Raw genomic sequence first — 17,896 nt, forward strand, 5'->3', positions numbered from 1 at the left:
CAGGATTTTTGTATGAATAGAAAACCCATATATATATATATATATATATATATATATATATATATAGTTGTTGTTGTTTTTTTGGAAAATAAACTGTCACATTTGATCAACTCAATGTGTCCTTGCTTAAAAGTATACATTTCTTTCTAAAGATATGAATGAAAAATGACAAACCCCAAACTTTTGATGTGTATATAATGCACCTAAACAGTAATCAAAATAACAATTTAAATAATTTAAGTAACATTAATTTAAGTGACATAAAAAGAGCTTGAAATGGTTCATATTTACAATACATTTATTCTACTTTTTAAATATTGCAAAACTGACCTAAATTAGAACAACGAAACTAAAATAAATACATAAATAAATAAACAAAAATATTAAGCAATCGTGTTTAGCCTCAAAAAGACAAAAATTACATAAGGTCTGACGCAACTGCCATTTTATTGTATTCCTGACGATTTCAGAGAAAACTAATGTGCTAAAAATGTTGAGCATGTTTTTTGAGTTTAAAATAAAACTGGAAGAAAGGTTCAGCTGTCTGTGACTCAGATTAAGTTATGGTAGTCACACTTTGCACCTGACATATTTACTGTAACTGAAAGTGTGTACAGGATTACACATGAATGAATGAAATCACGTGAATGAATGAAAGCACGTGAATGTATGTGGTGACTGCAGATCCAGACATGCAGGATTTCATCAGTGCACACGGTCTGCTGAGCACAAATGCTGATGCCAGAATCCATATGAATATATTTCACTCGAGCACTGAAGGGTTTTTGCTCATTTAAATATACACAGATGAACAGTTTCTATGCTCGAAGAGTTAATTGTTTTTAATTATGATAATTGCAAAAAAAAAAAAAAAAAAAAAAAAATAAAAACAAGTGAGGATGTATTCTGGCTTAATTTTCTCACGATAAATGTAACATACACATATAATATAAACCTGAACTGACTGACTGCGGTAGGTGCCAACTGTGACAATTAACCCCGTGACATCATGCCACGCGACACAAAACGTGCGCTTAACTGTATATTTCATTTTGGGCAACAACAGTGAACATGTGTTTTTCTGTAGCCAAGATTTCAAGGTTTGTGTCTATACGGAAATATAAATGAGCAAAACAAAACAATCCTACCGTGAGAAACCTTCCCGGGAGTGTGTGACAACTAACCCCGTTTTCGTTTCAAAGGGACTGAAGAAAACAGCGCCATCTACTGGCCGAACGCCTTTAGCTCGACTGACAGACAATAATTTGATATTTATGTCTGTCACTAGGGGGCGGTCTCCGTAATATTAATTTCTAATGTACAACATAAGATCACATAATTAATATGTAACGTTTTTAAACGTAGTATTTAGTTTTCGTTCATATCTGAAACACTCAATTCTGATATTAGAATACATAGTTGTTGCAGATTCTGAGCATATATTCATATATGAAATACATTCAAAGACATACTTTGTTGTTGTTTAACTTGTGATGTAGTGGGTTACTGCCATGTGGACATGGTAGGCTATTTGTGACCCTGGACCACAAAGGCAGTCATAAGTAGCATGGATATTTTGTAGCTATAACCAACAATACATTGTATGGGTCAAAATGATCATATTATCTTTTATGCCAAAAGTCATCAGGATATTAAGATCATGTTGGATGAAGATATTTTGTAAAGTTCCTACCATAAACTTAATTTTGATTAGTAATATGCATTGCTAAGAACTTAATTAGCACAACTTATTTATTCAGCTTTCATATGATGTATAATTTTCAAATTTCAGAAACATTGACCCTTATGACTGGTTTTGTGGTGTATGGTCACATATATCAAACATATTTATCATAAACTCTTGTTTTACCATCGGATACAATCACTAAATCACATAATCACAGCTACTCACAAAACTAAATCAAGGAGCCAATTTCATAACAAAACATAGCGTGTGAAACAATGACTGAATGCTACTTCAGCCATTCTTAGCACCTCGAGTGTGTCTTGGTGAACTGTCTCTTCGTCTGGAATGTGATTTTAACTCACCACAACAACCACAATTCAACTGTCCTGGTCATCTCGAAATTATGGGCTTCAGCAGTTTCCTTGAGAGCGGACCATGAGCAATGCTGTTTGTCATCCTTACACAGTCAGGGCTGCTCTGTTCCTGCTCCAAATGCTGTGTAAATAAATGCTGGTTAACAGCGAATTCAAATTATGCCTGCTGTCCTCAGGACCTGCTATAAAGGCATCCTGTTAAAATTGCTGTGTAAAGACACCTTACTGCCTGGACAACTAAGTGTACTCAACCGTGCTATTTTGGGACACCATGAATATGAAATAAAACTCGCTTTTAACATACCATCTCTGTATCTAAAAATGTATTTAGTTACCACTTGAAGTAACCTACACTTGAGTATACAAGTGTAGCCTATGAAAGAAGGGTTCAAGTGTACTACAAGTAGCATAGCTCCTACACTTAGTTGATCTAAGTTTATTTTAAGAAGTACTAAAGAATTATTTTAGTAGATATTAGTGCGCAAAAATAGAGCACTTCAAGTACATTATGGAAGTGTACTTTTTTAACCTGGGCTACTTAAATCAACGTGATAGCCTAAATGAGTTAGGGCAAAAGTAATCTAAAAGTAATCAGAAAGCAGTCCAATTATATTAGGCTAACTAAAATGTGTAACTAACTACAATTTTTGTCATTTGGAATAAGTAACGGACTAGAATTTGTAAGTATAATCTACCCAGCTCTGCTGATAGTCTACTTACCAAAGCACGTTTTGTTACATAGGTCTACAGAACAGGCTAATATTCTAATTTTCATGTGTTCACTTGCTAGACACGTTGAAGTCCTAAAATTCAACATTTAAGGAATCGAGAAGAAAGAAGATTCTACAAATTGGTCTCTAGATATCTGGATGGTAAAGGCGTCTGTAAGTTAACACACTTAGCTTTACATTAGCCATCCGTGGAACGCGTCTGTGTGTTTTAGTTGAATTAGTTGGTCACTCCGTCTCCTCCGTGAGGGCTAATTGCTCCTTCCTGGCAGCCGTCGGCATCCCAGGGGCCACCGAAACCCATAACCTATCCTTCCATGCCGTTTGCTAATTGAAATAGCTAATGAGATCTCAGAGGACTGGCTTTCCATGCCTCTTCGTTAAAAAACAGTGGCAGTGTGTCAAACCATGGATAATTGTGCTGTAAACGCGTAGAAATATTTAATTCTGGACACGGCTTTTACAATTGTGACCGAGTTTGCAAACTTGCTTATTTACAGCCTTCTGAAAACAGTATGTTCCCGTGTCCTCATCATCACAGAAAGAGCACTTTAAATCACTAGAACATTTGTTTACATTTCTATCTTACAAGCCTGTCAGTAAACCACAGTGTAGTGAAAATAATGTTGTCCCAAACATCATTTGCCAGATCAACACAGTATATATATAAAAAAGAAATATATGGATTTGTTTTTTCTTCTTCTTTGCAATAACCACCTGAACTGAGCACATTAAAACCAAAAACATATTTTTTTAAAAAAGTAAATAAGGTAAATGTTGATTTCACCTTTACCTTAAATGTCTATTTGTGACCCTGGACCATAAAACCAGTCATAAGTAGTAGGGGCATATTTGTAGCAATAGCCAACAATACATTGTATGGGTCAAAAATAACTATTTAACTTTTATGCCAAAAATCATTAGGATATTAAGTAAAGATAGATAGATAGATAGTAATATGGATTGCTAAGAACTTAATTTGGACAACTTCGAAGGCAATTTTCTCAATATTTTGATTTTTATGCATCCTCAGATTCTATATTTTTCAAATAGTGGCATTCCAGAATAATAAAAAAAGACCCTTAAGACTGGTTTTGTGGTCCAGGGTCACATTTTTCATTATTTTGCTCTCCCAGACTACTTTTACCAGGATAACATCATAGTGTGCGCTTTTTTTCTTTGAGAAGCTGTGTTTTACGCCAACAGTGAATTATATAATTAATTTGTGCACATCATGAGTGCCAGCATTTCACACACACCACTTCACGAGCCCTAATTAGATAAATGAACACTGCCAGTGTGTGTGATACTGGCTCTATTCAGAAGATCTATGTTGTATTCTCACATTGTGTAGTCATCACATGCAACTTCTTCTCCCCCCAAAAAACACAATGCAGCCTTTAGACATAACTTGAGGTTTATTAGCTATGGAGTCTCAGGAGAGTCACACACACACACAGGGTTAGGAACAGGGTGAGGTGGTACCAAAATAAAGAAGAAAAATAAAAGTAAAAAAGGGAGAGAATGCAGTAATGAAAAAATCAAACTCCTAACTACCATTAGATTGAAATGAACTAAAACTACAAATTGTATTTTGTCAAAAACGGCTTAAAAAAAAAAAAAGAAAAAAAAAAAAAGAAGAGAAACCTTTATACATTTGTCTTTTATACAAGTAGCAACACTGGAGAATCACGTCGGAAAAAGGCCATTTACAAAAAAAAAAAAAATTGTTTCAAAGAGAAAAGTAGAGAGGTGGTCAAATATTGACCAATAATTATTCCTTTTCATTCTACCTTAAAAACTTGGTCTAATATCTATAAAAATGTAAAAAACAAAAGCAATGTACAAGTGTAAAAAGTTTGTCGTTTTTTTTTTCATTCACTCCACTGATTTAGTGACCAGAGATAGAGGTTGTGTCTGCAGCAAGGCACGATGGGAATGTAGGGCTGCCTGGTGGAAAGGTGAAGATGGGGAGAGCAGGGAGGGAGGCAGGGTGGTGAACGGGATGGGGCGGGTCAGGAGGGAGATGCTCGGATGGGAGGTGCTGGAAGTGGACGAGGACGAGGAAGTGGAGCTGGAGCTGGAGCCCGAGGCTTTCCCTGGCAGGGGGAAGTGGGGGTGGTGGGCTCTGCCCTCCGGTTTGGTGGTGAGGGACAGGGGTTGAGCCTGCTCCGAGTGAGTGGCCGCAGGGGCCGCCGGTGAAGCCAGGGCGGCCGACGGTGTGGCGGGCGAGTCCAGCATGCTGCCGTGAGAGGAGGTAGGGCTGTCACACATTTTCTCAGACGGCAGGTACGGGACGCACTGCTTCTTGAACTGGGGTGAGAAGTTACCTGCAGATGAGAGAGGAGCAGGGTTAAATATACTGCATGACTGGGATTTAAGATTTGAAAACTTGAATAAAAATTTGAAATGTTGCCTTCACAAATAACTAAAAAATATGTTTATGCTGAAGTACTAAAATTACTAAAACAAGAACAAAAAAAAAACATAAATATATATAATTACAGCTTAATATAAATATTTAACATACAAAAACTAATCTAATACTAAAGTAAAATCTGACAAAAATAAATTAATAAAAAGTTCATTCAAAATATCAATGCTATAAAAGTATATGAATAATATTTAATTAACATTGGTTTAAAATAATATCAATTATATTTAATTGAATAATTATCCTTGCAGTTTTCAACAGAAAACAACATTTTCTTAAAAACAAATCAACTAAATTTAGACATTTCAGTCAAGAAATTGACCAACATTAATGATTATGACAAGAAAAATAATGACTAAATGAAAAAAATATTTTCATAAAAATACAAAATCTATGATTAAATATCTACAAAAAAATACTCTTAGTTGCTCCCAAATTATTTAAAAAACACAAACACACATGAAAAAAAGTCAGATTTGGAAAAACATGAGGTTGAGTAAATTAACTACTTCTTGAAAAAAGGTTTCAGTTAAAAGCTAAAATGTCCATCATCTAACTTCTAATGTCAAAATTGAACTGAACATGATCTATGAGCTGAATGATCGGACCAACAGGGATGCTGGAAGAAAAAAAGCTCAAGTTGAGCAAAAGATCATGCATACAGAAATTGAGAAAGAAATCCAGATGTCCAGTGACACTTACTCTCTTGTGGGGAATCAGGTTTATTCTCTCTTTTCCGTTTCTTCCTCTTTCCCTGCGGACAGACATGATTTGGAGCAAATTAGATGTGTTTGATTAAGCAAAACTCCCCTGGCTGCCAAAAACAATGGAGGACTCTGAATCCCACATGATTTGCGTTAAACTCTGCATTCTGGGCTCACTTACGTAGTTGTCTCGCGCAGACCAGCCCGGATAAAGCTGAGAGTGCAGCTGCCGTTCTTTCCTGGCGAGTTCGTAGTATTTGGCCTGTTCCTCACGTGAAAGAGAGTGCCACTGCGGAAAAATAAAACGTATGGTCAAATCTCCCTCCTTTTTCATTCCTTAAAGGGATCGTTCACCCAAAAAATGTACTATTTGATCATTTACTCACCCTTATGAATTTCCAAACCCAAATGAGTTTATTTCTCATGCACAAAAGGAAAGATTTCAAAAGCATGCAAGTCATATGGACCACTTCTATTGTGCTTTTTGATAGCTCCGGCACTTATTTGTTGTAATTGCATGGAATGGAGCGACCAGCACTATCTTCAGAATATCTCCTTTTGTGCTTCATACAGGTTTGGAATGACATGAGGGTGAGTAAATGATGGCACTTTCCATTTTTAGGTGAACTGTTCCTTTAAGACAAGATGAAGAGAAACACACTAATGCATCTCAGCTCCTCTCGTAATGGAGTTGTAAGCGCTCACCCTCCTGCCCAGGATCTGGTTGATGGCTGCGCTCTCTTTCAGGGTGCATTCGGCCACTACTTTGGCCCTCATTTCCTTCATGTAGAGCATAAAGGCATTTAGGGGCTTCTTGACGTGAGGCTTCTTCTCTTCCTCTTTTTTCACAGGCACAGAGGGCTTTCTGTATGTACACAGATGGAGGCAAAGATGACGTCAGTTGGAGAAGAGCAGAGAAATGACAGTGAGAGAGTAATGGAGGACAGAGACTCACCCGTGTGTTGAGTTGCTGCCGTTGTTGGCACTGGGCTCCTGTTTGATGGCAGGTGACACAATGGCGGGGTGAGGGATGCCCGTCTGGTGCAGGCCATGAGGAGGATGAGGCACCATGTGAGGAGAGAAACGACTGGATACCAGACTAGGGAGAAAGACAGATTCACAGTCAATAAGAGACAGTAATAAATAAACCGATAGATCAGCTATTGAAGGTATAGATATGGATAGAATGGTAGATAATTAGATCGGCAAAAAGATAAAATGACAGGATATGACAGACAGAAAGAGATGGAGAATGAAAAAAAATGACAGATAGAATGATTTATAGAATGATAGAGAGAACAATAATTTGGTAAAATAATAGGAAGAATGATAAAGAGAATGATCAAATAAAAAGAAGATAGATAGACAGATAGATAGATAGATAGATAGATAGATAGATAGATAGATAGATAGATAGATAGATAGATAGATAGATAGATAGATAGATAGATAGATAGATAGATAAATATATGCAAATGACAGACAGACAGACAGATAAATGTACAAAAAATATATGAAAACTAGCCAGACAGACAATAAATATATGCAAAAGATAGACACAGATAGATAGATAGATAGATAAATAGTTAGATACATACATAGATAGATAAAAATATATGCAAATGATAGCAAGAGAGAGAGAGAGAGAGAGAGAGAGAGAGAGGGGAGATCACACTGGAGTGACTATCCTAGCAGCTGCATCTGGAAAAATCTTCTACTCTAGACTTTCAGATTCATAACAACTAATACAATAGCAGCATTGTCATTTTCACAGATGAGGGGGGGGAATTGTGCTCTGATCTGTGATTTGCACACTCTGGCAAAACACATATTTCTACTGGATTATAGTACTTCACTGTACCACAAAATGAATGCAGAAAAGAAAGAGATCTCTCTCCTGCTACAGAACAACAAAAGGTGCACAGTCATAAGAAAAGTGTGAATGCAATAGTGGGAGATTAAAAGACGGCGAGATTTCATGCTGACGTACGAAAACTGAACTCATCTAGTAACCTAAGGAAATTTTAAGCATTAACTGAAAGGAAAGAATATGATGAAATCATGCATTAGAGAAGTTTCTATTCAGCGAGAGCTTCAAGTGCTACTTCCATATAATGGCTATAATGGATATTCCATATCATATCTACAGTGATATGGTAGAAAGTGAAAAAATAAATATCTTACACCCTTGAGATTCTGCAACACTTACACTAACTAAAATAAGTTTGGTTGGATTTGCATGCATATGACCATTATTTAACACCATTTTGTATACCAAATGGCACGCTAAACAAACTTTTCTGAGTTATCTAATAATTTTGTTATTAGTGTTGAACATTGCAGATTAAGTTTTACTTTTATCTGAGCCAGATAAAACAAACTGTGTTGCATTTAAAAAGATTTCCTTTCTGGAACATGGCACAGAGTTGAAAGAGAAAGAGAGGTATCAAGGCTCCATTTTTGAGCAAGAAATACATCAGCAGTTTCCTGTACTAACTCTTATCAGAGCCTTCAGGGAGGAATTACGCTGTCTGCATCTCATGTCTATTAATAGATATGAGTTTAACTATAAATCAGTATGTTGGTGCAGAAAAGAAGGTCTTGCCCTCTGTTACATACCTAGACATGGAGGCGTTCATGGCGAGTGCAGGGTAGGGGTGTCTGAAGCCCCCAGGAGGGATGGAGTACATATGTTGGCCTTGCCTGAAGATAGAAAAACAGCACTCAAACAACTGGCTAAAGCAAAATCAGGGACAAACAGATGCTCTTTTTGCTAGAAGAACTTTTAAAAGTAGCAACAAACTTCATTATGCCATCTGCATGGGTAAAATAAGGTTGATGTTATGCATTTAAAGGCCACAGGGTTCAGACTTACTGAGGAACCAACCATCCTAGAGGGTGAGGGATCTGTCCAACTGCCCCAGGAGAGAGAGGGTAATATGGAGACAGCTCTGAAGGGTGAGGGGTCCTTGGTATGCCTGAGGAAACAAACGCTGATTATGAAAACTGAATACAAATATTAACAAAAGTCAATGTAAGGGTGAACTTCTGTGCTGCAACTAGCACCAAATCAAAGTGCAATCTAGTCTTCAAACACTACCCCTTTGTCTACCACTGCACTGCAAATAGATAGTTCTGCCCCAAAAATCTCAACACTGGTTTAGTCAGGCAGATAAAAAAATATGACTGCAATTGCATTTAGTGCCACTAGTGGCTTCAAAAGTGACACACTTAACCTGTAACTGCTTTTCTCCCCAAATTATTGCAATAAACCCCATCAAAACAAATCATGACTCAGCATCTCTGGATCATACTACTTTCTCTAAGCTTTAGCAAATGCTTCTGAAGATTGCTGTTGGTGGCACTTACCTGTCTTTGGGTCAAGAATTTCCGGCGAGAGGTGGGAGGGAGGTGTTCCAGGGGAGAAGTGTTCATTGCTGTAGGTGATCAGCGGCGTAAGGGGATGAACATGATGGGGGTGTTGTACCACTGGAACCTTATTGGACTGAAAAACCAAACGAGAACAAGAAAGAGGTGAGGGAGGGGGAATGAAATAAGTGCATGTTTAAACAACCAAAAAGTCAACTGAAAAGAAGAAAATAGCCATTAGGGCTCATTACTCGTGAACGGTGCCAGAGAGTTTTAAAGAACAATGGGTCTTGGCAGCAGAGTTTACTTTTCCCTACTTCTCCCAAAGGAAAATAAACACCAGTTGGGCATTTGACCGGCAGCATAGGGGGTGGGAGAAATCACATCTAGCACCCTTAGCAGGCATTCCTATCATGTAGCATATTAGCAACAAGAGAAAGATGTTTCCAGATGCCACTTGCCATAATCAACGCTAACACAGGCCTGGAATGTGAAGGGAAGTGGCAGTGATCTTGTTTACTACATCTGCCACAAGAGGCGGCCAAAGGTGCCACCTGTTGTAACAAACCCTTCAGTGCTTCTCATGGAAGGTTGGAAATATTTTAACAGATCAGGACGACTTTTGAGATTGTTAAGGCAGCACAATTTTGGAAACTGACAGGCGAGCCCACTCCTGAAAAAGCTACCATTCTGCAGAGTTCAACACCAACTCCAAATAAACACACCTTAAGCAACTAATCTGGGTCTTCAGGTTTACTTAAAATCTTGTTGGAGCAAAATTGGAACTGAAGTCTGCAGGAAGGCAACTCCCTAGGAGCAGGGCTGGCTACCCCAGAGCTAGGCTAATGTGATTTTTAAAAGGACATATTACCTTTGAGTGCTGCAAGTACATGAATGAAAATACTAAGCAAAGCAAGCTCTATTCCACATTTCAGTTTCATATTCTAAGATTTCCAGAAAGGGGCACATTATAGTGAGCATTAGCAAATCTCTACACTGTTTTCTCTTTCAGGACAACTAACATATTGACGTACCAGCTGTTTGAAGAGAATCTTGCTATAGTTAAATTGAGGTAAACTTTCGATATGTTTACCACAATAATAACTCAATAAAAACTAAATAATTTTAGCACATAGTCAATAGAAGTTGCAGGAATACTGGAGGAACCTATATTAGCATATAATTTACTAGCATGCGTCCAGAACCCTGACCACATAAATATACCAGCAGGACTATAATAATATCAGAAGCAGCACTGCTGTGATGTGTATATAAGCCAATGCAAGGTGGCGAGCCGTAGATTGAATGGGGTACTTGTTGGCTCAGGATGTCACAAGGGAGCTAAAGTGGAGAATGCCATCTTGTTTCCTCCATGCTAACCTTCCCCCACCTCTATGTAGGCAGTGGGTTTGACCTCTGCTCCAACCAGCACTCTGAACATGAACAAGGCTTGCATTGAGACAAGACTGCCTCTTGTTTCCCACAATCCAAACACATCCAGATCTTTGGGTTGCCTCTATTCCTTGCCTTTCTCATTACATCTATCTGTCTGACAGTCTGTCTCTGTATTTGTACATAATTTAGCATTGCATTAGCCAAGACAAGCTAAGCTTGGCTTCAGGAAACCCTGCAAGGTGCATCAAAAGATTGTTTTAAAGATATGTCAGTATGCTGATTGAGAAAAAAAGGTAGAGGACAACTTGCACTGTTCCTCTAAGTTCGTGTTTGTCCACTGCACTATGATATTAGCTGTTGAGGCTAATGGTCTCTCTCTCTCGCGATCCAAATGCCAAGAATCTCTGCTGTGTCAACACGCCAGCCGTTTTGCCTTCGACACCAACATCCCAAGCGTATTCTGCCGCCAGACTGAGCCCCTTGCCCCCCTTACAAATGGACTGGATTGGACCAGCTGACTTCAAACATCCCAAGGATCCATATCAACACTTGGTTGAGTCCTCCTGTTTGTTGTTTGAGTGGGCTCTTTATAACTAGAAGAAAGGAAGTGTTCACCAGATTAACACAATTTAAGTCCTAAATGAATGACTAGGGGGGGAAAACTCAATAGTAAGGGTTGAAGACATAAGCAAGCTGAGTCACTGGGTTCGGTAACGTAAGGATAATAACAATAACACTTTCTCAAGTCAACCCTTCAGGTTGCAATATACAGGAATCCACCTTTAGATGGCAGAACTGGGTTCTTCTTCAATTGTGGTCTGTCAACAAGTACCTGGATCTTTTTACCTTTTGTTCAAACAAGTCCTGTAGTTCATCAAGGGCAGAGCATGATAAATCTCCCTAAATCCACTTTTGTAAATTGGTCTGTAGGAGGAGAAGATGCCTGACCAGCACAGCAGTGAAAAACAGCTGACAAAACACCTCACCAAAGAGAAAAAGTGAGTCATTGTGTAAACATTGTTCCACCTTTTGTATCACATAGTTAAATTACATGGAGTCCAGAGTTCTCAAGCACATATTTACCAAATGTGCCAGGTCAGTCTTTCATTCAACGGCCATTATTTCATGAGACAATCAGAACTTAAGTTAACCAAGGATCTTAGCTCTTTAAACTGAGTTCTTTAGAGTGACTCTACACAAGGAGGTGTCGTAGCCATTTGAAACGACAAAAGTCACAACTGTACAAAAGTGCAGAGTCAGCGCTCTACACCTGCTGATTATTTGGTTGCATTTCTCCGCCCACTAGCAAAGGAATCCTCCCAAAGATAATTTCTGGTGCCACCACATGGAGCTGTTAAAACTGGAGCTCTCCTAAAACAAGCACATTGTAGAGTAAGAAGCAAATGTGGCCTATTGTTTTTTCTTCTTCTTTTGGCTTCACCTCTTCCATCTCTTACTTGAGTTACTGAGCAAATAGGCGTTTGAGCAAGAGGGATCAAGACACAATGAACTGCTTAAGCAGTGGAAGAATGAGAGGCTAAATACAGATTCAAATGAAGGATGAGGAAAGGACATGCCAAAACTAGCAGTATGAGCCAAATAGTATGATCCCTAAAAAATGGGGTGCAATTAACAATTATCACCATCTTTTACAGATACATGTCTTTGAATTTCATTTTAGCATCTCCATTAGGAACTATCTTCTGGGTTTTTATCAGTTGGCATCTGGTTTCATTTAGATTTACATCCTCATACTTTACCAGACAATGTAAATGAAGGCCAAAACAGCATCACATGATTTGGTTTTTTGCATTAACATGCAACACTTTTCCCATCAGCACAAACATCATGCTTTCACTAAGACACATCAATTGTCAATGCCATTAGCAGGCAATTTAAATTGAATTTCCATTTTTTCTAATCTGATTTTTGAACCAAGATAAAGACTTTATTAGTTTATAATAAATTATTTAAACCAACCATTTCTTGACTAGACCTAATGTGCAAGTGTGCTTTCGAGACAGACAATAGCTTAGGTACTGGTTAGCCAAAGTGTGATTGCTGCATCAGCTGTTGCTAATATAAATGTTTCCTAAACATGGTGACTTACTGTGAGTTTTAAGAACCAGGTTTTGCACTTGTGATATCACTGTGAGATCATTTCATATCAGATACAAGACTCTGAGTGCCTATAACTTGATCTGTTGTGTATTTTTTTCTGTGAAAGATTAGCATCAACTTTAGCACTAATGCGCAGAAAAGCTGAGGGACATTCAGTTAGAGTACCCAGAAATCAAACTTTTTTTCTATCTATGAAGAGTATGGGTAGTACCATGTGAAAACATCATGATAATACAGTTTTTTGGACATTAATAGGTTATTCTTTGCAGTTCCTTACAGAACCATGATATATAAAAATATGGAATCAAACTGTACCACGGTATATTTCAAAGTACCATAATATTGCTATGGTAGTATAATTTGATACATGAACCACGGCACTGTTACAGGACTTTTTTTCTATGATTCTGACTGAATAAATAAATCTCACAAACAGCTTACAAAGGGGTTGACAAGTCTGAAGTTCCCACAATGCTGCAAACATCACCTGTGGCCTGGATCCTGATGCAAAGTATGGAAGGCGATGTAAAGAGGTGGGCTTGGTGATGCAATATCACTCTTGCACACATTCAGAGGGATGCCAATGGAATTGCTAAACAAACCTGGTTTCTGAATAATTGAGCCTTTTGGACCGCTCTGGCTCACCCTATTAGCATGTGTGCCTTCTGGACCCAATCTGTGCAGCCACAGAAATGGTTTTCACAGGTCATTCACACCCTCTCGGCAGCCTGGTGTTATTTCAACAGCCCCTGCCATTCATTAGAAACACAATAAACCCTCTAGCATGTCACCTAAATTATTTACTGACTCTAATTAATCCTCCGATCACAAGAGATTCCCCCAGATCTGCATGCCAGAAATTAATCCCCAATGCCAACATCTAATGAGGATGCAAAGTCTGTTTTTCTGACGGGTAAACAGTAGCATTCACTGTTTCTACGTTTTGTAAGGACAACATAATACTGATTGTTAAAGCAAAGTCAGCATCAACAGGCTTCAATAGTCAACTCATCTCCGTATAATTGGATAGAAATCCCCCCGCTGCATATTTGCAGTCAGTCTGAATCCCCAAGCATGATAATAGGCGCTTTATGAAACACATGCTAAGTAAATAAAGAGAAAACAACAGAAACAACAGGCTTAGTATCCCGGTATTACTATCAGGTCATCGTAATCTTTGGCCTGAGAACTTTCAATTGGATTCTCGTTTAGACAGAACTGACCCAAAGGTCTGTTTGGGAATCTCTTGGGCAAACGCTCTAATCTTTCAGCTCGGACCACAGTCAGTGATCACTTTGTCACCGTGGCAAAACCTCAATCATTCTGAGCTGACAATCTCCATGTTTGGAGGGTGAAAAAAAATCTGTCTCCGGAATGGATTAGCTGCCATTTGGAGCGAGCATTCCTGAGGTTCTCCGCCGTGGTGTCTGGAAAGGGTGTAGCAGGTCAAAAGTTGGGTCACATGAGTAGTCGGAGGGGGTGGAATGGCATGAAAATAAGTCTGTTGCTTGTTGACACTTATAATGACAAGCTTAAGCCCTCGGCCTAACCAGGTTTCGGCTAAAAGTTAGTCATGTTTGGGTGGGAAAAACTGTTTCCGGATGCTCATTGCGAAACTAAGTTACGCAGGCCACCAATGTACCTTTGCTCCTAAGGCAAGTTAAACAAGCCTATTCAGTTAAATACCAATATATTGTAATATTTTATTTTAGGTTTAACAGTTTCAGATCAAAATGTTACCTTTTAAAGCATTTGTTTTCTAAAGATGCATATCATGCAAAATCACAACACAAGGTCTACATCCAACTTATGAAAAATACTTTTTTGTTTGCATTGTAAACTATACAGAATATGAAGTTGCTGATGTACTTACTAAGTGCCCTGGCGTTGATGATCTGGAGTCTTTAAGGGCTGCCGTCCCGGGAACATCAAGAAGTGGCCATTTCATTTGTAGATACTGCAGGGGACAAAAGAGAACGTCACAAAAAATCATCAACACATGCACCAGGTTTTCTACATGTCAATGTATAACCAAAAATACTTCTATTATACATAAAAAGTGCTTAATATACATATAGTGATGAAGAAGAATTTGTCTTGACTAAACAAAACCAGATTTTCCCACCTTTAACAGACAGGTCGAGAGTCAAGCTTTTGAATTAAAGGAATACTCAGAGTTAAATAAATGTTTGCCACAGGAAATAATTCAGACTCATGTTAAGCACTTGGATGAAAATTTTATGAAGCTACAGTTGTTTGCCCAAGTATTTCTGTAGACCTGTAACCTGGTATATTCATTTTAAACGGAATGGAATGGAAGAAATCCATTAAATGAACCTCTGAGTCATCCACAGATTCAAGCAATCCAGCTGTTCTTTGTCTTAATTCATTTGAAAGCTGTGGAGATGAACTCTGAGTGCTGTTTAGCACCTGGGAGCATTAGCTGGAACAGTTTGGAGAGCCGAGACAGGAGCAGTCTAGCCCAAGGGAGGGAGCGAAACGTGAAAGTTAAATACGATTTGGACTGCAAGTCCCAGCATAGTAAATGCCCAGCTGGATGGATAATATGTGTGTATCTTAGTATGAGGAACAGCTGGGAGGAAGTCCCATAACGCACTAGGAGAATAGGCAGGGGCTTCCCAGAATGCATGGAGCAGAAACAAAGATCTGATTTCTCTATTTTTGCCTCTTTATAAAACAGTAAAGAAAGCAGAAATGACGCTGTTAGGGTGAGCGTGGTATGCAATGAGAGAAAGAGCATGGAGGAGGAGTATAGGAGACTTCCTATAGGGGGAGACGTTTATTGTGTAAGCTCTCGTAGCTCAGTGTGCGGGTTTCAAAATTTGATGCCTTTCAGCTTTTCTGGGGCCCCTCACATCCAGCGCTTATGATTTTCAGGAGCAATTCATAAAATCTAGTTTTTTTATCCCTCCACGGAGCTTCCCCACTTGGCTCGGTCATCTGGTTTGTGTAGAAGTCAAAGCGTATCAGATGTTCCTGTGGAGTCATCATTCCTGTATCTAAGCTCTTGAGTCTAGGGGCTAAAGGCATCTGCGGTTACAGTGAACATATATACCTCAAAAACTCTTTTCACAAACCAAATTTATAGTTCCACTTAGGGGACAACATAAATATAGACAAATTCTTATATATCAATGTCCGAGCATATATACTACGGGTGGGTTATATGATCAAAATCTTATAATCATGGTAACAGAATATCAAAATAAGGGTATTTTTGCTTAAAATGCAATAAATAAAATAGTTTTATATTAAATAGCCATGCCTGAATATCAATGTCTTTAATAATCCAGTAAATTAAATACTTACATAATTAGTTTTTTTAAAATATATATTTAAATGTAATGGATGCAAATCAAAAGCTGATTATTCATTAAAACAAATACATTTGGCAAAACCCGCTTCAAAGGCAATAATATGCACACATAGTCAACTCTAACTATCAATACCAAAATGGCGTAAACCCTTGTATAGGCACATTTTAAATTTTCCAACCCTGCAATACTTAAACAACAAAATCTCATCTTGCGTAACCCAAACATGTTCTAAAATCAAACTTCATGGCACGTTTGGGGTTAATAAGCCTTTGTTTCTCACTTTAAACTTCATTCATCACAAACAGAATTGTTGTGAGACATTATGGTCCGGTGGACGGGGTTGCTGGGTTTGGTGGTGCGGAAAACAAAAGCAGTTTATGAGCAGGGACTGGTACAGTTTCCTTACAGCTGGCAGGATGAGCCGAGACTTTGTGACCTGTTTATTAAAGATGTTGGGTTCACTTTCACCTTACGTTGTCTGTAGTAGAGTTGATAAGTGGTAGTCACAAGTTAAACATCTAATTTGGCCAGACAAATCAAGATTAATGTGCTTAAAGGGACAGTACACCCAAACATGAACTCAGTTCACTCCAAACCCGTTCTTCTGTTTTATTTTGACAAATGTTAAACAGCTCAAAATATCTTTTTTGTGCTCCACTGAAGAAAGCCAGTCAGGCATGTTTGATATAAGGGTGTGTAAATGATGACAATTTAATTTTCAGGTGAACTATCTTAAAGGGACATCTGTAGTCGGCTTTCAGAGGGCATATGTGAATGGTTTTTGATAGAAACCACTCTAAGGAATGTCTAGTTCTTGTTGGGAGCCTTACCCTGTTTCTGGTATTTGCAGCTGCAGTTAAAGTGGATGGATGACTGAAAAAATACAATCTACCTTCCTCATCATAACCGCCATCACCTGACTGAAAACTTAACATACTATCTTGAAATACAATCTCCGTTTTGCCTTGCCACACAAACTCACAGACTACCGGGCTGCAGGGACCTGTGTACTGCTTTTCTGGAGACACAAAGGGAGACCGGCCAAAGTAAACAGTCTTGTGGTCTGGGGATTTGTATTTGAAAGCCATAACTCTAGGAGCAGATGCTTATCAATATGCAACATTGACTTCATGTTGACAAGAAAAAAGAAATGGTGCACAGACACGAAATCCTCAAAATAAATGTCAAATTTCAGCGACGACCTGCTAAGCAACATAGTAAATCAAAGCTTGGCCAAGAAAATCAACAAAAAACAAACAAATATTATGTAAGAACACCTAATCATAACCACCAAAAGCCAATGTTTTCTTTTTTTCTGCAAACTGAAAAGATGGGGTCCACCAACCAGGGTTTTATACAGACCGACAGCAACATTTAGAGAACAAGGTGGCTAACATAATACAATAAAAAAAAAAAAAAAAAAAAAAAAAAAATTGTGTTGTATTTTTAAATTGTATGTATATATAAATGTAATAAATACTGACATTCACAAAAACAACAACATTAAAGTAAAAACCATTTATTCTTGATATTCACATAAGTCTTCAAATATCAATAACACACACACACACAAAAAAAAAAAAAAATATATATATATATAAAAATATCGATACCAATAATCTTAAAGAAAATGTCAAAATATCATCATAATAATCTGGCTGATAACTGCTAAAATGATAAATAAAATAAAATAAATATGGTGTATACTAAACATAAAAAATATACTGAATTATAAAAACAAATTTT

The 17,896-nt window shown here is 37.9% G+C and overlaps 1 protein-coding gene across 1 annotated transcript in view; it reads right to left on the reverse strand.

The window, feature by feature from the left end:
* Positions 1 to 4,188: 4,188 nt before the first annotated feature.
* The window catches only part of tcf7l1a (transcription factor 7 like 1a), a 31,084-nt gene continuing 17,376 nt past the window's right edge, over positions 4,189 to 17,896 (reverse strand). The window contains exons 4-12 of the mRNA XM_059540036.1: positions 14,686 to 14,769; positions 9,297 to 9,432; positions 8,803 to 8,905; positions 8,547 to 8,630; positions 6,883 to 7,026; positions 6,633 to 6,792; positions 6,109 to 6,216; positions 5,926 to 5,977; positions 4,189 to 5,119 (exon numbers count right to left, since the gene is read on the reverse strand). Coding sequence (XP_059396019.1) covers positions 4,668 to 5,119; positions 5,926 to 5,977; positions 6,109 to 6,216; positions 6,633 to 6,792; positions 6,883 to 7,026; positions 8,547 to 8,630; positions 8,803 to 8,905; positions 9,297 to 9,432; positions 14,686 to 14,769 — 1,323 coding nt within the window. The 3' untranslated portion in view covers positions 4,189 to 4,667. The remainder of the gene's footprint in view (positions 5,120 to 5,925; positions 5,978 to 6,108; positions 6,217 to 6,632; positions 6,793 to 6,882; positions 7,027 to 8,546; positions 8,631 to 8,802; positions 8,906 to 9,296; positions 9,433 to 14,685; positions 14,770 to 17,896) is intronic.

This window comes from Carassius carassius, chromosome 45 (assembly GCF_963082965.1).
Source record: "Carassius carassius chromosome 45, fCarCar2.1, whole genome shotgun sequence".
NCBI classification, from domain to species: Eukaryota; Metazoa; Chordata; class Actinopteri; order Cypriniformes; family Cyprinidae; genus Carassius; species Carassius carassius.